Here is a 24,147-nt window from a genome sequence, read left to right as displayed (position 1 = left end):
AAGAGTAATTGTCAACTCATCTCTTTTTTTTTTCTCTTCTCTTTTAGGTGGTTAGTGGAGAGATTTCCTCAGATTTATCAAAAGATGAGCACCCATCTGTTTCTGCAGGATCTATTTCCTCTTCTCAACGAGATGGTATTCTGATAGCTGTGCAGAGACCCCTCTTACAGCAGCAGACACAAATTCAGGTTTGCAACAAACGTCCTGTACACCATCCTTATATGGCACAAGTGTCATCACTAGTGGTACAGAAATTACACACTTCACCATGTCTCCCTAATAGTTTACTCTGCTATCAAGAAGCGTGTGTAATTTCAGCACATTTAACTAAATTAAAATATCTATCCTCCCAAAGGAGCTGCAGGCACGTCTGGAAGCTTTCCAAGAGCAGGTTGCCACCTTGCAAGATCAGCTGCATGTGGGGGAAGATGAAACCAGAAGCCTGGAACAAAGAATCTGGGAACTACAGCAAGAGAATCAACTTCTGGAGAGATCTGAGGAGGACAGCACTAGAGATGCCCAAAGATACCGCACTTCACTGGGCATAGTAAACAGGTAGAGTCTGGGACCGAATGAACCTGGCACTTTAATAAAGGATGCTATTGTTCAATAGCAGTGTTACCTGCACAAATCAGTTTCTACCTGAACATTTGTACCCTCTACTTTTACATCAGTATTTTTATATAGAGCTGTTTACTCATGGCATTATTTTGCAGGCTAACCTAGGAGGGTAATTTATAACTGTCTTTGCTCATGTTTCTACAACATAAGTTGTTATGCTACAAAGGCTCATGATTCTGATTCAAGCACACAAACTCACATCTTTGTGCTAATTGTAGTCCTAATTTAGAAGTAACTGTGGCTTAAGCATGCAAATCTTCTAGTTTTAGGACTATAACCTGAACAGCTACACACCACACCACAACTGTCGCTTTCCTTTTCTCCCTTCCAAGTGAAAAAGGAGAGCTTGAGAGGCAGCTCTCGGCCCTGCAGCAGCAGCTGGAATGCGCACAAGCAGAGCAGGAAGCTTTGAGAAGCTCCTCTCTGGATGTTCAGAGGCAGAGAGACCTCCTCAGGCAGCAGAGGGAGGACCTGGAGAGGCAGTTGGCTCGAGAACGCTCTGAATCCGAGAGGGGGTACGGCATTGCGAAACCTCAAACCCCTTGACTTCCTTCTTGGCCCTTGTTTATTTCCCTGTCCTATTGTTTACAGTCAGTATCACTAGCACATGTTGTCCTTAAAGTAGCCTTGAATCAAACCAGAATAGTACTGTTTACAAAATGCATTAAACATGAAGATGCATAATGCATTAGTTTACTGGTTAGGTCAAAGGTAACAACCCTGATCATGTGTTATTATGTATTGTATATGGATAAGAATGGTTTTGGATGTGATCTTTAACCTCAAGTCTTTTTTTGAGCAAATGTCTTTTAGGAGTGTGTTTATAGAAATATCGCTGCTTGTATATGTTTGTGTACATGCGTATGTGCCTATACCTTAACCTTAACATTGTTTACATTAAAATTATGTTTTGTTTGTGTGTACATTTCCTATGAGCGGATTTGATTGCTCTATGCCATAGTGTGCCTGGGTTTTCATTAGATTTTTTGTGCTGTTTTGTCCATATCAACAAATCAAAAAGTGTGTATTTATGTCCTGATAATTTGTGTGCATTTTTGTTTTTCTACAGACGACACACTCTGGAGCAGCTGGAGATGAGACACTCGGATGTGCGTAAAGAGCTGGTCACACTAAAAGAAGCTCTGAGTCAGCTGAATTTACAGAAAGAGGTTTTGGAGGATGAAAAGAGCAGTCTTGCACAGGCTCTCTCTAGGGTACTGCTCTACACATTCACACAAAATGCACACTAACCCACCCACTTATTCACTCATCCATTTACTCACCCACTCATTTGTTCCATCACATTCACTCACCTGCTCACTTATTAATTCACTCACTACATCTTAGTCCATTTTTATACACTCACACATTCTTTCATTCTTCCAACACTGTCATTCACTAACATATTCTTTCAAAACACTCCATAACTCACACTTTCTCTTAAACCACTCAGTCATTAACTCACTCAGTCACACATTTATTCACATACTGTATTTACTCTCTCATTAATTCATTCTTTCATTCACATATTCACTCATTCATTCATCTTAACAACACCTGATCTAAGTCTGTATAAAACTGTTCTCACCTGCATGTTGCTACAGTGAATTACATCCAGTCATAAAACTGTTTACCCAGTTTTGCATTATTTATCCATTAAGTAAATATAGAGTTTTCCCCTGTCAAATGTCCAACTCAGTTGTTGAATTACTGGAAACTCAGTTTACTTTGACCTTGGGTGAGTTATGTAGCTCTGCTTATTTGTAGTAATTGATATTTACCATGCAAAACTGCCTTTGTAAGATTTTTCATCACTTACTCTGTCTAACTTACAGTTTTTCCACACTTCCGCAGTTCTACCGCAGGTCATTCTGGGGACAAAATGTAACGGTTAAACTCCAGTGCTATTAAACAGCTCTGCAAACATATTTTACTCTAACCGCTGATTACAAAATAAATGCCGGTTACGTGAACTTGGTAGCTAATGGTTGGATGTAGCCAAACTTCCCACTGATGTTTGTACTGCCTCCCTATAGGCGGAGGCCCAGAATGCTGAGCAGGAACTGGCGCTCACTAATCTACAAAGTGAAGATGCAGGGCTACAGGACTCCCTGGCCAAGATGGGAGCCCTGAGTGAGGGACTGGCTAAAGATAAGGTCGAATTGAACCGTCTTCTCTTACAGGTCGGGGTCATGGAACTGGATATTGTGCATAGTGTTAAAGTATTAAGTCTTGAATAATCTCTCGTTTTTTTATAGTTAACTCATTCAGTTCAACAACTGATAATTTATTAAAGGAAATTGTTTAAAGCTGGCTGACAAAGGATGGTCCTGGTGTGGATACCAACACACCAACATCCACATCACAATATATGATTGCGACCAGCAAGAGTGGTCTTTTCAACATGGTAATCGTCCTGTTATTTATTCTCAAAATCTCCTGCCAGGTCGAGGCTGAAAAGGCAGAGCTTGGCGAACGCAAACGGGACGCAGAGCTAGAGCGAGCGGCAGCCAGAGAAGAGCTAGCTCAATTTCAGCAGGAGCTGTTAGACCTTACGGCAGAGAAGCGTGCTCTGGAGGCCTCACACATTCACCTTCAAGAGAGCCGAGTGACCCAGGATGCAGAGTACAACGTCCTACAGAGGAAGAAAAGTTCAGCCCTGGAGCAACACGCCCAGGTCAGTCACAAAATGAGGGGGCGTGTGCCCCATTACCCAGCATGATTCACAGCTCTCAGCTGTGCTCTGATGGGTCTTGTTGTCACATTAAAAAGCCAAGGGAAGATATTGGACCCATCTGCCGTGGTACTCAACACCTTCCTCCAAGAGTTCCATATATGAATCTTGGCACAAGCGTGTGTTTTATGAGTGGCAAAGGAATTGAATGGGGGAGGCAAAGGGGATCTCGAGTACAAATGAAGGACAGGAAGACTGGAGAGATAGATATTACAGACGGGTAGTATCAGAGTGAGAGAGAATGAGTGAAAAAAGCTGTAAATCACAAGCTTGATCTGTCTGCTCACAGCTTTGCAACAGACAGTGTGGAATTCATCTGCTCTTTTGTCTACACCTACAGTCATGTTTTACTGAGGTGTCACTATGTTAAAACTGTAGTGTTGTCATAAATCACTGGATCTTAATGTAATCTCCATTTTTACACAGTCTTGAAGATATGTTGTAAATTATTAGTACAGAACATTATTTGCAACAATTCCTTGTCCATTTTACTTGCTGCTTTTTCAGTTGACCTGCTTGGCAGAAACGTGAAATAAAATTTCCTTTGGTTTGCTTGCAAACGGTTTAGTGCAGACTCAGTGGGGAAAGTTTTAACATATCAGGAAAATATTTGGACAGCCTGCTGTTCCTAAGTGGTCAGTTACTGGCATAATCTAGGATCTTACGTGTTTGGACAAATCACCAAATGATTAGATATCAGTACTTGATTCATAATCCTGATGTTGATCTACAATCAGCAAACGCTGGGTATATGTGAACATTCAAATATATGCTTCCATGTACATGTGTGTAATTTGTGTAGGTCAGTAAGCAGAAGCAAGCCCTGCAGGAACAGTTGAACACATGTCGTAGAGAAATGGAGCTGAGTGCTGCCTCGCTAAAGAAGACTTGCAAAGAGAGAGATGAACTGGCAAGAGACAAAGCCAATCTCACAGTGCAGCTCACCTCAGAGCAACGTAAATCCAAGGCCCTGGCCCAAGACCTGGCCGCTCTGCGGTGAGTCAGTGTGTGTTAGTGTTTTAGTGCGAGTAGGATATGGTGTATTAATGTGTTTATATGGGCTAAGTGTTTGTATTTATGTTGGAATTCGAGGTTGGCAGGCAAAGTAAAACACCTGTGTTTTCAGCGAGTTTTTTGAGTAATTATCAATGGGGCCTGTTCAATCATGCAACTCTTCCTAGTTTCACTAAGTCTTTTCTGTGAGAGAATCACCGTGAGGTTAAACCTGTGTTTTGCTGTGTAAATCATCTCCAGAACATCTCATCTGTCTTGAATGATGTTAGCTAAAGAAACAACCATTTAAAGATGTTCATTAGCTTCACAAAACACAACCTGTTTTTCTTTGTATTCTCTCATCCTTTTTCTTTTGCTCAGGGCTGAGAGAGAGTCTCTAGAGTCAGGCCTGTTGGACAGGCAGGAACTGGCCTCGATGCTAGAGGCTGACCGGGCTAGGCTAGAGGGAGAGAATGCTAGTCTACAGCATGCTAACGAGACTATGACGAGTAAGTGTCTCTTCAGGGAACCTCTATTCCTCTCTCGTTGACTTGGCTGAACCCACTGGCCATTGGGCCCCAGCTATAGTCCACAAGGGGCCCATATTTTAGCTCCAGACTGGGGAACAGCTGAGGGGTCAGCCGAGGTTCTCTCTAGAGCTTAACAAAGTCCCCTCACAGATAGCATCCACACTGTACTATTTATGTGCTGGTGCTGTCACTATATATTGTGTAATGATGATTCCAAAGAGCATTATAATTTCATGTTTCCAGCATGTTAGAGCTCAGTGTGTCTCCAGTGTATATTTTCATTACAAAGCATGTTTCTCCTTTGTGTATATACTTGCTGTTTCCTTTGCGCAGGTGAGTTGTCTAATGTTCACAGTGAACTAGAGCAGCAAATGTTCCGGGCTTTGCAGGAGAAACAGGCTTTAGAGTTGAAGCTTGCTCAGGTCGAGAGAAACGCACAACAAACCCTCATTACAACACAGCAAAGCCATCAGGAACAACTGCATACTGAGCGAAAGAACAAGGTATCACTGAAATTTTGAGATAAAGGCACTGTCCCTAACACTTGATGCGGTATTGCTAGGAGTATAAATCTTTGGTTTGACAGCAAATCAGTTACATTTATAATTAATTAGATTGGTTCAAAGGTTTGTTTGTTTTTTCCATACAAATGAGTCATCCTTTAAGTCATATTTATAGACTGATGCATATTAATCTACAGGCTTTTGAGGCATCAAGAAAATGAGTAAATTCCAACTTGCAAGGACTGTCACGTGCACATCCATAAATTCACAACAGCTTAGAGTTTCCCATTTGACATTTTAGATTTCAAAATCCTATGCAGTTGCTATGTGCCCTTTGCTGAGCCCACAAACCTGCACCGATGCAAGTTTCACAAAGGATTATTACTAGAACATGGCATTATCCACCTTATTTTTCAATGTGGAAGTGGCAATTTTCTGTGCAAGACTTCTGATTCATTAGCTGTTATACAGTAGGTAAATAACTAGAAGAGTGACAAAGTGCAGTAAACGGTAAAACATGAAACCATTTGCACTTCAAACCAATGTGTTTTCAATATGATAATAATTAAAATATTATGATGACAAATAACAGATTGCAACATCAAGCAGCATAACAGTTACAGTTTTGTATAGTTAAAATAACTGGAAGTGGCTGGAACAAATTGCCATAGAGTGAATTGCTATACCCAGCATGCAACACAGCTCAGTATTCATTGTGTGTTTATTTTTTGACATGTATACTGCCATAGATTTAGGACTATCAGAGAAATTCTGGCAGAAGATGCAATTGAAATGCAATAACCATAAACTGTAAAACTCTCCTGTGGTTCAAGAGAGTATTTGGATGCTTATAACACATGCACCTGTCTTGTGTGTCTCAGGAGCGCATGCGTGCGGAGTTGTGTGCACAGAGGGAGCAGGCAGAGTCGCAGCTGCGGGCTGAGTGCGAGGAGCTGCGCATGCAGAGTCGCAGAGTTCAGCAACAGCTGCAGGAAGAACTGGCCAAGCTGCAGCAGCACTGTACAGAATCCCTGCTGCAGGCCGAAAGCCATAAACAGCAGGTGTGTGTGTGTATTTGTGTCTCAGAGGAACACAATCAAAACCTTTTGAAAACTTCCTTTCAATCTGATCAAAAGGGATGTCAGTTGCCCTGTATAGCCTTAAACCATCTGCAGTCAGAACATGGGGCAGATGGCATCACTGTATGTTGGTTCTACCGCTTTGACTGTTCTTGATTGGCAGGTTCTGTCTGAGAAGGAGGCAGAGAAGGCTACTCTTACTGAGCGCATAATTACCCTCGAGCGTGACATAGAGACAGCTGCCCTTGAAAAGGATCGTATGCGTAGAGACTTCCTGAGAAAACAGGAGCAGGACAAAGTATAATAAATCCAAATATGTCTGTGGATCATGTTTTGTCTTTATTAGATTAGGGCTGCAAAGTTATCATATTAATGTATGAAGATTAATTGTGCATTCATTTTTAAACACATTCATTAAATTTGATATTAAAATCTACAATCTGTTTTGAGCTTAAGAACACATTCACACACTGTTCCATAGTGGAGAATGTGTTTCTCAGTAAATTATGAAAATAAACAGTTTATTGTCCATTTGCATTTCTGTGTGGTGGAATTGAATCATTGAAGAGTGAATTAAACAAAGTTGTAAGAATATGTAAGTTCATAATGTGCATGGAACATTATTTCATTATTTGTGATTTGAAATTCTCATCCATTGTTTTTTTAATGCATTTTGAAAAAATGATAGAGTATGTCAGAATTCTGTCTGATATGATAAGATTATAATTATTTTCATGTTATGGCAAAAAAAAAGTAAGAAAAATATCTATATATATATTGCAAATATTAAAATTCTGTACTATTTTGAATAAATACATTTTAAAAAGTCTTTGCTTTAAAAGGACAATGTTAACTACAGAAAAATGATCCTGGGTAAATATAGTAATCACAGTGACAGCCCTAATTTCATGCATCACATTATTGTATTCATTTTTGTCTCTCCCTCTCTCTCTGTAGGACACAGTTTTAGGGTTGCAGGCAGAGCTTCAAGACCTTCGGTCTCGTTTCGAGGAGTCTCTGAGTTCCCGTGAAGTTTCGGAGCGCAGCTTAAATGACCAGATCAGAGAGCTTTCTCTGCAGAGGCAGGAGTCTCAGCAAGAGGTCACACAACCCGAGACTTTACATTCCAGTTGTTCAGTCACAGAAACAAATTTATCATCTAGAACACAAAAAAACCTATAGCCCAGGAGAGCAGTAAAAATTGTGTTTGTGCCAGTGCCAAATAACCAACGTCATATAAGTTTATGTTGGGCCGTGAGGCAACATAAGGCCTGTTGGAGTCCAACTTGTACCTACCAGGTGCAGTCTTGGGGAGCGCCATTTAGCACACACTTATGTTGAACTTGGCTCTGGTTAATGTGTATTGAGCATGCTCCAGGTGCCACCAGTTTGATATTTGTGCTTGTATCCGTGCGTGTACACTTCTACCTTTCAGGCTCAAGGTCAACCTTTGGAATTGACCTCTGCATATACCTCAGGCCACAGATTTAGTTGTTTGAACAATCTATCCCCAGGCTATGATGAGAACTTAATCTCTAGGTGAAGCTGTCTACTCACTAAGATGGATTCTCTCCTCCTGTTTGATTATTTTCACTAAACCTCCTCCAGCTTGCCCTGTTCAGACAATGACAAACTACCAGTGGTGAGAGGGAACGATAAAAGCCAGCAGGGGAGTGAAAAGCGAAGGCTCTCTCTATGATATGAAAAGGAAAAGTTGCAGTCACAAATAAGCAGGTGCTCAGAAGTTTATTTTTCCTGTTCTGTAATTAAAGTCATCTCTATGGAAACACCGCCCCCAACTCTTAAACAGAGGTCTTCTCTAACCCAACAATTAAACCAGAGTGGGCTTGGCATGGGCTTATTTCTTTTACATTAAGATTTATGAGAAGAAAACCTTGTGTGGCCGCTGAACTTAAACACACACACACACACACACACACACATATTTCTCTTTAACACAGCAGCATCTACACAAGCTTGTACGCACTGCTGATGTTTCTCATCATCGCTGCTCTGCTGTGTGTGGCAGTCTTTGGAGCCTGTCCTGTCTTTCTGTTTTTCTTCTCCCTCTCTCTCTGCATTCTGGCTGCATTTTGGGGAAAAAATGCACCGTAAAATGATTAGCTGTAGCCAAGCAATTACCAGAATGTGGGTCATATTCCTGTGTGTCTACATGGGCGAGGAGTTTCACCCTGAGCATATCTGATGAAAGCTTTTGAAAATTTGAACCATTTCACATGCACTTAAAACACATTTTTAAGTGCAAACGAGAATGTGCCCTGAAATCCGGCGTTGAAAGGAGGGCAGAACTCTTTGGATGAGTCTGATGCTCATATGCTTTGAGAAGCTGAATGGAACAAGGCAGTGGAATTTTACTAAATAGGCTGTGTTTCCATTTCATTCATCTCATGGAAAATGAAGTTGAATTGTCCTCAGCAAAACAGTGCCACGTAAGGAATATGACTGCTAGAAATCTTCACTCCCTCTGTGGTGTCATCACCACACTTGAGTGATTTAAATGGACTTTATTTTAGATAGATAAAGTTACACCATTGCACTCAAACCATGACCCATCTCTCCTCTTGTATATACAGAATCATATGGCTTCATTTAATCTTTCCCTCTCATCTCTGTCTCTTTCAGGTGGAGCGTTTGAGAAGGGAACTGAGTGAGGTGGAGGAGAGCAGGGACTCTGGCCGTAAGGAACTGATCGAGGCCCACCGAGAGCTGAGGGAGTGTTTGCAGGACAGGGACGCCCAGCGGCGTGAGGGCATGGAACTGAAGAGAGCTTTAGGAGATGTTGTGAGAGAGAAAGAGGCCATCCAGACTTCCAATCATGAACTCCGAACAGCTGTGAAGAGAGCCGAGTTTGAAAACAACAGGTTTAGCATATTGGACTTGTTTGAAATGTTGATATCTTTTGTATTACATACATGTTCCCTGTTAGCTTGGCTATAACAACAGATCATCATTGAGATGTGATTTTAAGTGAGCATTAACAAAAACATAGGGATTTCCTCTAAAACAATAGTACTCTAAAATAGTAGTGTAACTATATAGTGTAACTTATATATCAGCAAAGGAGTACAAATGTCTTTTTGGGATGTCGAACATTCCTTGTAAGGCTCAGTTTCTTTATGGAACAAGGAATTAGCTTCATTAAAAATGTATTAATTGTCCTTGTTTTTCTTTTTTATCAGTTTGAAGCGAGTGGGAGAAGAAAAGGACCAGAGGCTGGCAGTTTTAGAAGAATGTAAATCCTCCCTCCAGCAGGAGGTGCTGAAGCTGAGAACCAACATGCGTGAACTTGAGAAATCTCGCTTGCAGGCACGCAGGGAACTGCAGGAACTGCGCAGACAGGTCAGGGCCCAAAAAAATCTAACGTTTTTTGGTAACAATTTAGTATAGGGACCAATTCTGACTATTAACTAGTTGCTTATTAGCATGCCTATTATTAACATATTGGCTGTTTATTAGTACTTACAAAGGACATATATTCTGCATGACAATATTCTACGTCCCTAATTCTACCCAATACCTAAACTTAATAACTACCATACTAACTATTAATAAGCAACAAATTAGGAGTTTATTGAAGCAAAAGTCATAGTTAATGGTTTGTTAATAGCGAGAATTGGACCTTAAAATAAAGTATGACCAGTTTTCCTTTTATAGTCAGTGCCTTAACATTATTCTAAATATCAGCATGTCAGCATTTTTCAGGTTAATTTGTTGTTAGTCTACTTATACATGCATATACAATGGAACAAAATGTTGTATTACCAGGTCTACAGTGCATCCTCTTTCTCATGAAATTCAGCTGTCTAGATTTTTGTATACAGTGCAACCGTTTTTTATAAAATAAAAAAGCATGTGTCTGAGCAGGTGAAGACATTAGAGGGTCAGTGCACTCAACAAGGGCAAGAGTTGAGTGACATGCAGATCAGACTGACCCAGGAAGAGCATAGAGAGGAGGAAATGAGAAAGGAGACCTTTACTCTCAGACAAAGAGTACTGGAAAGTGATGCTGGCAGAGAGGCAGCTCTGAAGGAGGTACAACAAACACACTGGCATAAATACAGAATCCACACACACATGCAGTAACAAACTTAAACTGTTGGAACTGGTCTGTGTGTGAAAAGGCTGCAGGCTTGCAGCGGCGTGTAGCAGAACTGGAAGAAGTGCAGCGCCAGGTGAAAGAGTTGCAGCAACAACAGGATGCCAATCTTCAGGAGAGCCAAGTGAAGCAGCGTGAGGAGGTTGTTTGCTTGGAGGGGGCACTGCAGGAAGCCCAGGCCCAGCTCAGGGAGCTTGGGCTGAAGGTGAGTCTAGCAGAGGCCCGGGCCCAAGGGCTGGAACAGCAGCTGGGACAGAATGACACCATACGGAGAGATCTTGAGCACAGGTTGAATGTTCTCAGTTCTACCCTGAGACGTACACTTGGAAGCGGACGTGGAAGACGTTCGCCCGCACCCGGGGAATGCAGACGGAGTCCCTCACCATGGAGAACTCGATCACCTGTGAAAGGTAATGCATTCTCAGTCCAATAATGAATCGGGTCTCTGTAGCAAAGGTTAGTTAAAGGTCAAGAAGAAGATCCCCACTCTTATATTACAAAGGATTCTTTTCTTAAAATCTAAAGGTTATTAAACAATGTTCTGCTCTAACTTACATGGTATTCTATGTTAGTTGTGAGAAGAATCAAATGAAATACTCTGTGTAAACCCTCAGGTGAACCCATGTCAGATGAGCCTGGGGTAAGTGGATTGCTGGTGTGTTCTTTGTCCCCCTCCCACGGAGAAGATGGAGAATTGGATTTGGACTCAGTTCACATGTTGCTACGTAACTTCCAGCAAGAGCTCAGGGACACACAGAGAGAGCGGGTACCTGACACCTCTACATTGCCACAAAGGCATCATAAAAATAGTCCACCCAGCTATACTTGTATAATTATGCTAGACTTCTCCTTCCGTGAACTGTTAACTGCTGCGCCTGAATTATTGACTCAGAACTGAGTAGAACACAAATCAGTCTGATTTGTGAATTAATCATTCAGGTTGTTTTTGTGAACTGGATCAACCAATTCTTTGAAAAGATCCAACATAAAAGAATGATTTGTTCAATAATTCGGCAATGCTGGTATTTTATGAACTCGTATGAACATGCCAAGGAGAGCTAGGGTGGAAGTCAAGATTTTCAGTGAATAATGGCTTAAATTTTGGTCTGTTGTTCACAAAAAGCTCACATAAAATTGGCCTGTATTTATGATATTTTATAGTTGTTTTGCATTCTTTTGAACCTTGAAAGCTTCTGTATCCATTCATTGTAACTACATTGAAGAATAACTAGTACATTCTTCACAGTTTCTTATTTTTTGTTCCACAGAAGACAAAGCCTACAGGTTTTGAACACATTTTTTGGATAAACTATTTAAAACATAAAAACAAACTAGATAACATAGTATACATTTCCACTTCCCCAAGATTTGTAGGATTTGACCTTAGAAATGTTTTTGTTTCGAACATGACCATTTATGCCATGGACAAAACTAGTTTCCACAGTAAAAGAAAAAGTGAGGGACAGACAAATGGAGGATCTGAAACAAAACAAGGTGTATCAATAACAATAAGCATAAGAACATGAACATCCTTCTTTTTCTGTCTGAATGTGTGACTGTAGGATGAGGCCCAAGCACAGGTGAACAGCCTCAGCAAGCAGGTAGAAAGCCTGCAAGCCAGTCAGGAAAGAGGCAACACACGTATACAGATGCTGAAACAATCTATCAGAGAGCTGGAGGAGGGTAAGAGTGAATTCTAGCCTGATACTTGGGTACATGCTACTTAGTGATGACCAGTTTGCGGCTCTGTTTTTGATTATCATGTGTGTGTATGTTTGCCAGGAAAGCGTGAGCTGGCTAAGTATTTAGAGGGGACACAAGCATCACTCGCCTTACGGGATGAGGCGGTTCAGCATGGGGAATTACAGAATAGGATTATGAGTGAAGAGTTGGCCAAAATGAAGAACAGCCAACAGATAACTGAGGCAGAAGCCAAAGCACTGAAGGTTAACACTCATACATTCTACACTAACACAAAGAGGGTTTACATAGTTGAGTGCAACAGTGATCGGCCACTTTTCAAGACAGGAGATAAAGGGTTAGTTCACTCAAAAATGAAAATTATGTAATTAATTACTCACCCTCATGTCGTTCCAAACCTGTAATACCTTCGTTCATCTTCGGACCACAAATTAATAAGTCATTATTTTTGTTTTCTTTGCGCACAAAAAGTATTCTTGTAGTTTCATAAAATTACGGTTGAACCACTGATGTCACATGGACTATTTTAACAATGTCCTTACTACCTTTCTGGGCCTTGAACGTGGTAGTTCTGTTGCGGTCTATGCAGGGTGAGAAAGCTCTCGGACTTCATCAAAAATATCTTCATTTGTGTTCCGAAGATGAGTGAAGGTCTTGGGTTTGGAACGACATGAGGGCGAGTAATTAATGATGGAATTTTCATTTTTGGTTGAACTATCTCTATAAATTAATTTTTAAAAGAAGAACACACTAAACTCATGGTGCTGTAGGTCTGTCTTGAAAAATGTAAGTGTAAAAATCTGTGGGAATTGTTTTTTTAAATGTTAAAAATCTATGGGAAAAAAAGTTTTTCTACTCCACTATCACCAGTGTTGGGGAAAATTACTTAAAGTTAAAATAAAGTTATGCATTACAATGTTGCGTTACTCCCTAAAAAAGTAACCAATTACGTTACTTATTTACTTTTTATGGAAAGTAATGAGTTACTTTTTAAATCTGGGCAGGGCTTGCTTGTTTGTTTTTAATATAAAAAGTTGCACAAAAGTGAAATGTAAATTCATGTCTGTACAGTAGAGGGCGCAGCTCAAACAAATTGCATGAAGAATATAACGCAAGAGAAGAAAGTTCAACACTATTCAGCAATAACAAAAATGAAACATTTTTACTTAGTATGGTTGAATTGGATCATCGAAGGTCAGTAGCAAAGACATTGGTTAATAAAATGGGATTAAATACATAAATTATATTTGTCTTATTTAATATATTTAATTATTGCAGGTTTGTATAATATTCTGAGTTTGCATTTGGCTTTTTCTTCATTTTGAGGAATACTGAATCTGTTTTTGTGCAGGCGACATGAGTAAATGCATGTTCATATTTAGTCTAGAACTACAGTAAGCATCATGTTCACACAGTCAGCACAATGCCTCTGCACTTACTCCTGATTTCTCTCAACATGGCAACATGAGAGCTGTCAGTCAAGACATGGGAAACAAAGTATCTGGCATTACTTATTTCAAAAAGTAACTCAGATACTTCATTCTAAATTAAAAAAGTCATGTGTTACTTTACTAGTTACTTAAAGTAATTTGATTACGCAACTTGCATTACTTGTAATGTGTTACCCCCAACACTATGACAACATTCAATGGGATTTTTACTTCTGGAATCCAAGTGGTGCACCAACTTTCTCTCCCAGCACCATAGTCAGATACAATAATCAGGAATTATCAAGTGTCCACAATAAAAATCTTTGATGAGTTGCACCTCCAGTAGTCACATTATCAGTATAAATATACTGTTGTATTCAGGAGAAGCTGGAGCGCTCCCAGGCCTCTGAGGAAAGTCTGGAGGCTGAGCGCCGCCGTATGAAGGAGACCTGTGAGGCCGCGGAAGCTCGAGCTGCCAGGCTGGAACTCGCACGCCGGGGGTTGGAGGGAGAGCTGCAGCGTGCCCACCTCCGAGCAACAGAGACCGAGTCGGAGGTCAGCTCACTGCAGGAACGCCTCAGCAACCTCCGCAGAGAACTGGGAGACAGTGAAGAGCGTGCTGCCCTCCTGAAGGTGTGTGTAGATTTGTGCTGCGTCTAAAAGGACATCAGTCATGTTTGAGTAATATAATGCAGCACTGTTGTTCCATTGTAGGTTGAGGGTGAGAGGTTGACAACTGCCTTGGATCACACACAACTGCAGGAGAGCCAGTTAAGGGAGCAACTGCAGTCCATGGCTGCATCCTTGACTGAGAGCAATGCTGCTACAGGAGCAGCACAGGAACAGGCTGCGCAGCTGCAGCGAGCTCTCACAGCCAGTGAACATGACCGGAAGATGCTGCAGGTTAGCATGAGTTTTATAGCTTGCATAAGTTTGCAGTTTGCCTTACTAGCAGTTAACTGACTATATTACTAACAGTATACAAGTCCTACAACAGTAAGACAGAAGACCAGCTTAAACATATGAACTAGATGGAACTTCAAACATGTTTAAGCAAATTCTCTATTGAGGCATTATTAAAACACTGTCAATCATTTTTCTTCATCAAACAACCTTATTAAGTTCATTGTGGTTCAGCCACAATCCGTTTTGATCTCAATTCACCTCAAGTTCATGTACAGATTTAATTAAAACCTAACAGATCATCTTACTAGCATGGCCACAATGTGAAGTGAATTATTCTGTGGTTTCATAATGTTTCCAGATTTTGATTTTTTTTTTTTTGTATTTACGTTTGCTGCCGCCTGTTCCCTGAAGGTGCTGGATGACGGTGCATTAAAATGCTTGACTGAACTCATTAATTTTCTCCAGCTCCTCTGGAGGGCCTTTAAGGCTTAGTATGAGTCTGTTTTAAAGATGCTGTACAAACAAAAACACTGCGGCCTCAGTGTAAATCTTTTTCAGTTTGCTTGAGACCTGCCAGCTCATGCCAATAAAAAGTGATCCGAGAGTTGGGAAAGAGTGGGGAAAAAGGGGAAAAAGGCAGGACACTGGTAGTAGTGAGGAGAAGAACAGCCTCCTCATTAAAACTGGATGTGGGTGTGTGACTATGCATGTGTGGATTGATGCCTGTTCATACTTGTCTGTGTGTGTTATATGTGCACAGGAAAGGTTGGATAAGACACGGGAGGCTCTGACAAACAGTAGGAAGCAAAATCATGGCTTGAGTGAGAGACTACAGATCCTGCAGAGAAGCCAGGAAGAGTCTGAACTCAGGGTCTCTGAACTGGACAAACAGACACGAGGCCTGCAGGAGGTTACGCACACACATGCACTCTTACAGTTTACACAGTGTTTTAAAGGGTTAGTTCATCCAAAATGAAAATTTTGTGATCATTTACTCACCCTCATGTCGCTCCAAACCCGTAAGACTTTTGTTCATCTTCATCTTCGAAGAGATTCCTGTCCTTCCATCGAAAGATCACTACACCAAAACTTGGTGCTTAGAAAAGTTTATAAAGAGATAAGAAATAAAGTCCACATGAATCAAGTGGTTTAATGTACGTATTCTGAAGAGACATGATTGCTTTATATGAATAGATTTTATTTATGCTTTTATTCACATATAAACATTGATCAACGCCAAATACATAGAGCATGTCAAATATAGCAATTGGAAACTCAAATGTGCATGCTTGACACACGAAAACAAACCTCATTGTAATGTATGTATCTAGGTTTGTATAATATGTATCTAGTTCAAGTATGGCTCAGCTTCTGTTTACCATATTTATCTTCATGTGTTTTGAAGATGAATCAAAATCTTATGGGTTTGTAATGACATGAAGGTGAGTAACTGATGACAGGATTTTCATTTTTGGGTGATCTTGTTAAAATAATTTGGTCCTTGGAGGTACATACATCAAACAAATCCTGGAACGTTTTGCATTTCAAGCGATATAGGGTGGAAATGTTTGCAAGGGGTTCTGTACTGAGAGCAATATGCACCCTTTTTCTCTGTCTGTCACTCTCAGTGTCTGTAAAAACACAAAATTAAAAATAAAATGGAACCAAATAAAATATAACCAACTACACCATCATCACCATGATAAACTGACAAAGAAATTTTTGTTATTGTCAGTTGAGCGAAATTCAAGGTTCTTGAACTCTTGCACATGACACCATATCTTAACCAGACACAAATACAGTCAAAGCTGTCTCTTTTTTGTTAATCTGAGTTTCTGCCCCAGACATGAAACATACTAGTCCAGAAAACCATGTTTATTTACACCAGTTCTGGACAGTCACGTAGATGGTGTCTATTCTACATCTCTTCTAATTCACTAGGCTGTGAGACAGAGGCAACAGGCTAAGCAGGAGGTGCAAGAGAGCTATGCACTCTTGCACGGAGAAAAGGATCAGCTTCAGGAGCAGGTGGCTACCCTGCAGACCACTGCACATCGGCTGCAGGGAGAGAAAGCTGAGCTGGAGAGGACACTGCTCCGTCTGGAAAAAGACAGGTCCTCTCTAAAGCATATCCTGGAGAAGGTACATCATTCTGTTATAAATAGCATGCACAGCCAAACATAATGACTTTCAAATAGTTTATTGTTTATGTCATTGACTGTGATGTTTAATTTGTGCAAACTAATAATAGTGCCTTGTCTGTACCCTTAACTATTCTTAGTATTATTGGTTGAGGTAAGTTTGCATGAGGGTTTGTTTTGGAGTGTTTGTGTGTGTTTGCTAATAATTTGTCAATCTTGTGAAACTTAAAATGATCCTCCTACATAAATATACAGCATGTGACAGTATCTCACACCAGATTTCTATCCTTAAAACATTTTGTGTGCATGCACGTGCTGTGTGCAGGTAGAAAAAAATCGCCAAAGGAAGGAGGCAGAGGTATTGCATGCTGAGCGTGAGAGAGAACAGCAAGAACAAAAGATCCGAAATCTAGAGCAAGATTTAAGCGAGACACAGGCCGAAATTCACACGCTACAGGTGATAGACATACTTACGAATATTAAGAAGTTCATAATACATGGATCAGCATCTAGTACTCTCGCCTTTTGAAATCTGATCATAATTGGTCATGTGTCATGTTAGTTTTTCCAGCTCTTATTGTTTTTGTATTGGATTGGTCTGTGACAGGATGCTATGTGTTGTCTCTGCAGTCACAGATCTCTATCTTGGAGCAGACTCACTCCCAGAGGCTCCTGGAAGTGACGGCTCGCCACAGGCAAGAGCTGGACCTGGAGACCGAGCGGATGAGGGACTCCCAGCAGCAGGCAGAGAGAGCACTGGAGGCTCGAGAGAAAGCTCACCGCCAGAGGGTCCACTGCTTGGAGGAACAGGTTTAAGAAAGCTATAAAAATTTGATATATTGTAATAGTGACATTTACATCACTTTCAATAGTAAGACGCCTTTAATGAAAACTTGACAGTTCTGTGTTTCTCAGGTTTGCACACTGAAAGAACAGTTGGAGCAGGAGATGAAGAGGAGGCAAGCGTATATGAAGCAGATGATGAGATTGGGGCTCTAAAAACTGTAGTGGTTTGGGAATTCAGCCCATGGTGACCAACTGACAGCTTTTTGTTACCAAACATATTTGTAGTCTCTCAAAGGCCTATAACCAATGAAACCGGGCCTGTGCTAACATGAATGGACTTATGCATAATGAAATGTCACACACACACACACACACACACACACATTTCACACACATACTTTAGATTTAAAAACACACAAAATCACTGGTCTCAGGGAGAATTGTTGGAGTACATTTGCACAAATACTTTAAGTAATCATTTAAAGCAGCCCTTTGATTACCATAGCTCCACCCAGTGCTTATCCAGTTACCGGTTTCTCCTCAGCTATTGGATGAGTGTTCTAATGCAAGGTAGTGAATCCCTGGAGGGGTGGGGCTGGGTCTGAAAGAACTCCTTTGGCAGGCAGAATAGAGGTTTTATTGAGGATATTTCTAAACTAACCATCAGGGACCAAGGCACTGGATTGTAAAAAAAAAAAAAAAAAAAGAGCCGAATCACTCTGCTCCCTCTCCTTTTTTCTCTCTCTCACTCTGTTCATTTCAGTGAGCGGCACGGAGCACAGCAGCTCTTGAGCACCCAGCAGCACACAGAATGCAAGGAATCTACCCCCTTGTTATAGACCAACAGCCCAAGCACCAGGGCTGAGAGAAGATCTGAGAGGAAACAAAGGGTGGAATTAGAACCCAAAAGAGGAAAATTACAGAAACGGAGAAGAAAGACAAGGAGGATCATTGGTTGAGCATTTGACACTGGGGTTTAGAGTTGTCTTGTTGCCCTTTCTGAGTGTCCTGGATCTTAGTCCTCTCCTGTCCATCCCTGTGCAGACAAGGTCATGGGGTGGCTGAGGAGACTGTCGCTCTCCATGTGCATGCTTCTTATTTTGCTTCATGGCGTGGAGCCGGCTGTACCACTGGAGGAGTTCTACCCATTTGGCCTGGATGAGGGTGACTCCCAGACCATCAAGCAAGATGATGGAGGATCAGGACTGGTAGCGATCTCTGTGGCTTTCCCTTTCTTCGGAGAACGGCACACTGGACTCTATGTGAGTATAGATTGTATGTTTGAAATGTGTGAGTCTTGTGCAGTAGAATCAGTTTTATACAGAATTTCATTCAGTAGCTTTGAGGGAAACAGAGGCAGGTTTTACAGCTTGAGATTGGATAATGAACCTGTGCACCACAAAGTTTAAACATGTCACACATGGCCACACACAGTGACTAAACTACTGGATGTTTTTTAGTGAAGAAATAACAGTACAGGTGCATCTCAATAAATTAGGTCTGTGTGCATTGAATTTATTTAATACACGAGTTTCACGATTTGAGTTGAATTACTGAAATAAATGAACTTTTCCACAACATTCTAATTTATTGAGATGCACCTGTATATAGGTATTGCTGCTGCAACACATCTGCTTAAACTGTGGTTTGAGAGAGTGAGGGGGATAAAAGAAACAAGAAGAATGACTGTCATGAGTAGAACCAGTGGTAGAAAACAAGTGTGGCGAGTGCTCTGACAGGTCTCGGTTCTTTGAGCATAGCTGCGTCCTGCGTTTGGTTGGGTGAGCAGGGCTTTGATCTGTGTCATGTACACTTTTCAAGCTCAGCGCAGAGGAAGCTCCATCCTCCTAAGTCGACACCATCTGTTTTGATGCAGCATCCCAGTCGTATTGCCTCCCAAAATATGCTGCTCTACCCATCTTTACTACCAACTTTCCATCCCCAACACCCTGCCCAGCCTGGCCGAGGTACCATGGTGACAGAGGCTAGGTTTCCAGACTGGGCTACAAGCGAATGGATGAATGAGATCACAATCCCAATGCAGCGGACGACTGACAGAGCAGACGTGCCATACAACTCTCTCCCAGCCACTACATGACATTCAAACAACTGTGCCCTCACAAATTTGAGGTGCAATATTGTGGTTCTATTTTAAAGTGATGAAGTCACTTAGACGTCCTGGCCAATGCAGCTTGCTGAAATAGTGCATGGTTGTGTACAGAACCTAGTTTAACTTGTGATGCATCTGCGCGTCACCCTGAGTGGTATCTCATATTTCAGAGCACAATGTAAATATTAATGTGAAATGAAGACAAGATAAGACCTGCTGCGGATAGCAGTGAAGATCTAAAATTAGATTACCTCAATGTGATAAAGCAATAGACAACTGAAGGTACAGTTATGGGTGGTAACCACAGAAAGGGTGCACCGAGTACAAACTGGGAGGTAACTGCAGGTCGATCGGAGTAAGATTTTGCAAGTCACTGGTGCATTGAGGCATGCGACAGAATTAAAACTGTGGTCATAATATCTGTATTGCACTCAAGCTGCTTGAACCAAAATCAATTACACTTTAGCTTTATTGCACGCTATAGCCACATGTTGATCTCTTCCGCAAGAGAGCTGCTTTTGAACAGGTGAGATTTTGGAGAGTACACAAGGAGAGATGCTCATGGATAATTTCTTCCGGAAAGGCGTTCCAAGCCTTCAGGCCTTGAAAAAACAGAAAAGCTCTTGAACCAAACAATTTGAGGTGGTTCTTGAGAGTTGTCTCAGCGTATTACTGTAAGAGCTTCCCTAAAGCGAAAAGAAGGATCAGTACTGCCTGCTATTGCATGTTTAACTTTCTGACCTACTCTTTCTGTCCACCTCCAGTCATCTTTCACACTTTTTCTCATTCACTCCCTCTTCATTTATAATATAATAACTAAACCCCCAAAAAACTCAGCTCTGCCTCAGCTTAAAGCATGACTTTCAAGCACTGTATTTTTTACTGTAAAAAACGGGGATTTGTTAATTCGCTGTTTGCCTATATTTGAGTCTCACTGAAAGTCTTATGAAAGCCGGTTCTTTGCCATCCAGGACTTCCAGGGATGGGCATAGTCCCACAGTCCAGTTATCAGCCCAGAATTGTCCAAAATGTGCTTTTTCTTGTTCCACAATTCTGTTCTTTTGTTTGGGTCTGAGAGATTTCACATGTAGCTGCGACCTCTCCTCTCTCCCCTCATTTACCCTCACCCTTCCCTCTTCCTCCTCTTCTTCAGCCTCAGATAACAAGTTCAAGGGTCTTCCCAATGGACCTGTCCAGCTGCTCTATTGAAGAAAGGCAAGTTTTCTTTAACAGAACCCAGATGCATCTGTAAAGTGTCTTAGGGATGCCAAACAACGCAGGCCCTCAATTAACTAACCTTATGAATGACTGGGATGAAGAGCAGGAAGGATAAGATCCAAGGCTAGCATGACATGGACTTCCAAAGCAAATGCAAAAAACATTAAAGCTGCAGTCCGTAACTTTCTTTGGTTAAAAATTAACATTAATAATTTGAGAATAAAGTATAACAATAATAATAATTTGCGCGGTTTGATGTGATATGAGCTAACCGATCTTTAGAATAAATCACCATTGGTCGCGCGATTTATTGTAATGCTTTTTTCCTCAGTTGGTCAGAACAAACGTGGCAGACTTGTTCCTAACTTGTTCAGATGACAATATACGGTGAAAATTCTTATTTGGGTCATATATTCCAAGACGTAGGCAAGAATCTGTGATTCCTAAGTACAGTATCCACACCGGTGTGGTGACTGACAGCCACACATTCACTTCAAAACATTAGATTCATCCATGCTGGAGCTTTGCCAGAGCACAACCCACGCAAGGAAGATAATTCTGCAAGTAACTGCAATTGCAGGTTTCAAACAGAGATGGCGACAAAGAGGCTGAGTGCGAAGATCATTAAATATCCACACCGGTGCGGTGACTGACAGCCACACATACTCCTCAAAACTAGAGCCCGACCGATATGGGATTTTTGGAGGCCGATACCGATATTAGGGAGTAAAAAAAGACCGATACCGATGTATCGGCCGATATTCTTTATCTGTAGGCTATATTATAGTGCAGTATAGTCAAAACTTTTGACTGGTACTGTATATAGATTAAACATATAAAATGAATAAATAATAATAATGAATAATATTTTTTTTCCACAAACTCTGTGTTGCGTGTTTTCTGATAATCCAATGAACATGCAGGACATTCGTATATAAATCGTCTTTTTGCGGTTTAATATTCACAGACACAGTCTATATATATATATATATATATATATATGTACTGACCTGATTTTTTTTTTTATTCATCACAAATAAGACAAATTCCATGAAATTCCGCGTTATACAGTAAATTTCGTTTTTATGACTGGATTCCGCGATTCCGTCCATGTTTTCTGCATCGCGGAAATCATAGGGCCCTACTAATGTAGCAAACGAATATGATAAGCTCATTGTGAGAGTAAAAGATGGGGACATTGATGTTTATTTACTTAGCATTGAGTCTCTCCAAGTACGTGACAACGTAGCGTTAAATCACCATTCAACAGACTCGAGCCACCACCGCACTGCCGTCTATTGGACTGCAGAAAGATAGGCCAACTAACTTTTCAATCTGCTACGTTACTGACTGTACTGACAAACTATGCTGACACCGTGTCTGCATTGCAACAGAACGCGACAAAGCGACCGTTGAAAATCATTTCAACTTCTGTCAACACGTCATAAATAGAACGCGCAATGTGATGTGACTGATGTGATAAGCATGAGTTCTGTGCCGCAGCACAGCCGGTAAACACCAGCATTGAGTGAGTGAGTGCGCCTCAGACGCGTGCCGTGAAGCGCAGATCAGCTCTAGTCTCTAACGTCACTGAATCTGCTGTTAAAATGAACCATCCATTCATCAAGCCCAAGAAAAATTTCCCCTAAGGGGACAATAAAGTATATCGTATCATATCATCATGCAAAACTAAGAATTAGAATCATTGTAATGTGACGATCAAATATAGGTGCGGGTGGGTGGCGGGCAGATAATTTGAAGCAGCGGACTCAGGTGAAGTTTGAGCTCATCTAATTTGAAGCAGCGGACTCAGGTGAAGTTTGAGCTCATCCGCGCATCTCTACACTACACTGACCTGGGTCGCCAGTAGCAAAAAATGGAGCGCTGGACAAACTAAGTAATTACACCATTCAGAAGCATTTAATCTGCGTTATATGTTCTGTAAAAAAAAAAGTTAATATCGGCGGCATATTCGGCAATACCGATATATCGGCGACAGGGTCATATCGGCCGATAATATCGGCTAAACGATATATTGGTCGGGCTCTACTCAAAACATTAGATTCATCGGCGCTGGAGCCATGCCGGCGCACAACCCACGCAAGGAAGATAATTCCGCAAACAGCTGCAATTGCAGGTTTTCAAACAGAGATGGTGACAAAGAGGCAAAACTTGCGGACTGCAGCTTTAAGTTTGAAATTATTTTGAATGAAACTGGTGTAAGTTTTGATGGGGAACAGAACACCATAACTGATTTTCAGGGACCTCAAGTTAAGAAACCTCCCAACAAGTTGTTTGTATGGGAAGCTATAAAAAGGATGTTTATAATTGTTTTAGGCATAGAATTGTTCATCCAACAGTTGAGTTAAAGCAGAAGAGGGAAAATGATGGGGACAGAAAGATTTGAGGTTTCACGGCATACTGAGAGCACATCTGCTAAAGCTCATCCTCAGCACTTCAACACTTCATGTTTGCGCAACTATAAAAAAGGGAATCTTCAACCTTGAGGGATTTTTCTCTTTATCTCTTTCTCTCTCTATCCTCTTTGCTCCTCTCCTCCTCCTCCTCTTCAGTTAAGTAGCCCAAATATTAGCTAAGTGTGTGAGGACATATGTGTGATTTTGTTAGGAGCTGGGTAGCTTAGCGTATAATGCTTTATGTCAAGATAAGTCATATGTTATGTTAAGCTTTGAGCTAATATTTGGACTTAATTCAATAGGGGCAGCCACTGAAATTAATTTTTCTGTACTGGGTTTAAGTTATTTTTCCAAGAATAGTGAAAATCTTTGTATATTATTATAAGATATGAGTGAGTGCAGTGCCATACAGAGGGTCATGGTTTGGCATTCTGTGGAATGCCAGTCACGATAAAGAAACCCACCACAACCGCACAAGGGTGTGGAGCAAGAGGAGCCAAGGTCAAAAATACAAACACATCCACTTCAGCTTTTCCCTCAAATTAATAGGAAGAGCAAGTAAAAGTTCCTGTGTCAAGATTCAATGTTTTGCCAAGCTGAACTTTGGGCACCTTTTTATGAAGGGATTTGTTTTGGCATCCTTTTTCCCAGGTGAACATTTATTTTAGTATTAAAATGACTCCAAAGAAAACCATCCTATGAAAACTTGTGATATATCCGGTGAAGAATAACCCAAAAATAACTTGGTCACAGAAGTGGCACCATATAGACCTAAAAATATAAGAATAGAACAAAAAGAAAACGAAACAAATAAAAACTCATAAATTATTATGTAAATGATGACGGCATGTCTAAGCAAAT

The 24,147-nt window shown here is 40.9% G+C and overlaps 2 protein-coding genes across 2 annotated transcripts in view; both read left to right on the top strand.

Annotated features, from left to right (window-relative positions):
• LOC107694109 (rootletin-like) overlaps positions 1-17,950 on the top strand; it is a 48,061-nt gene extending 30,111 nt beyond the window's left edge. The window contains exons 12-37 of the mRNA XM_016493702.1: positions 48-188; positions 356-555; positions 954-1,136; positions 1,691-1,835; positions 2,658-2,804; positions 3,068-3,298; positions 4,158-4,351; positions 4,730-4,857; positions 5,212-5,381; positions 6,263-6,442; positions 6,624-6,758; positions 7,418-7,561; positions 9,104-9,342; positions 9,661-9,820; positions 10,346-10,513; positions 10,603-10,987; positions 11,192-11,343; positions 12,140-12,260; positions 12,360-12,523; positions 14,090-14,341; positions 14,423-14,611; positions 15,375-15,524; positions 16,556-16,756; positions 17,081-17,212; positions 17,386-17,565; positions 17,671-17,950. Of these exons, the coding sequence (XP_016349188.1) occupies positions 48-188; positions 356-555; positions 954-1,136; positions 1,691-1,835; positions 2,658-2,804; positions 3,068-3,298; positions 4,158-4,351; positions 4,730-4,857; positions 5,212-5,381; positions 6,263-6,442; positions 6,624-6,758; positions 7,418-7,561; positions 9,104-9,342; positions 9,661-9,820; positions 10,346-10,513; positions 10,603-10,987; positions 11,192-11,343; positions 12,140-12,260; positions 12,360-12,523; positions 14,090-14,341; positions 14,423-14,611; positions 15,375-15,524; positions 16,556-16,756; positions 17,081-17,212; positions 17,386-17,565; positions 17,671-17,754 (4,575 nt within the window). The 3' untranslated portion in view covers positions 17,755-17,950. The remainder of the gene's footprint in view (positions 1-47; positions 189-355; positions 556-953; positions 1,137-1,690; positions 1,836-2,657; positions 2,805-3,067; positions 3,299-4,157; positions 4,352-4,729; positions 4,858-5,211; positions 5,382-6,262; positions 6,443-6,623; positions 6,759-7,417; positions 7,562-9,103; positions 9,343-9,660; positions 9,821-10,345; positions 10,514-10,602; positions 10,988-11,191; positions 11,344-12,139; positions 12,261-12,359; positions 12,524-14,089; positions 14,342-14,422; positions 14,612-15,374; positions 15,525-16,555; positions 16,757-17,080; positions 17,213-17,385; positions 17,566-17,670) is intronic.
• A 643-nt stretch (positions 17,951-18,593) lies between these two features.
• Positions 18,594-24,147, top strand: part of LOC107694110 (sushi, nidogen and EGF-like domain-containing protein 1) — a 31,984-nt gene continuing 26,430 nt past the window's right edge. Inside the window, exon 1 of the mRNA XM_016493703.1 lies at positions 18,594-18,803. Coding sequence (XP_016349189.1) covers positions 18,594-18,803 — 210 coding nt within the window. The remainder of the gene's footprint in view (positions 18,804-24,147) is intronic.

The sequence above is a fragment of the Sinocyclocheilus anshuiensis genome, unplaced genomic scaffold (genome assembly GCF_001515605.1).
Source record: "Sinocyclocheilus anshuiensis isolate Anshui unplaced genomic scaffold, SAMN03320099.WGS_v1.1 scaffold1530, whole genome shotgun sequence".
Taxonomy (NCBI): domain Eukaryota; kingdom Metazoa; phylum Chordata; class Actinopteri; order Cypriniformes; family Cyprinidae; genus Sinocyclocheilus; species Sinocyclocheilus anshuiensis.
This window is presented reverse-complemented; position numbering and strand designations above follow the sequence as displayed.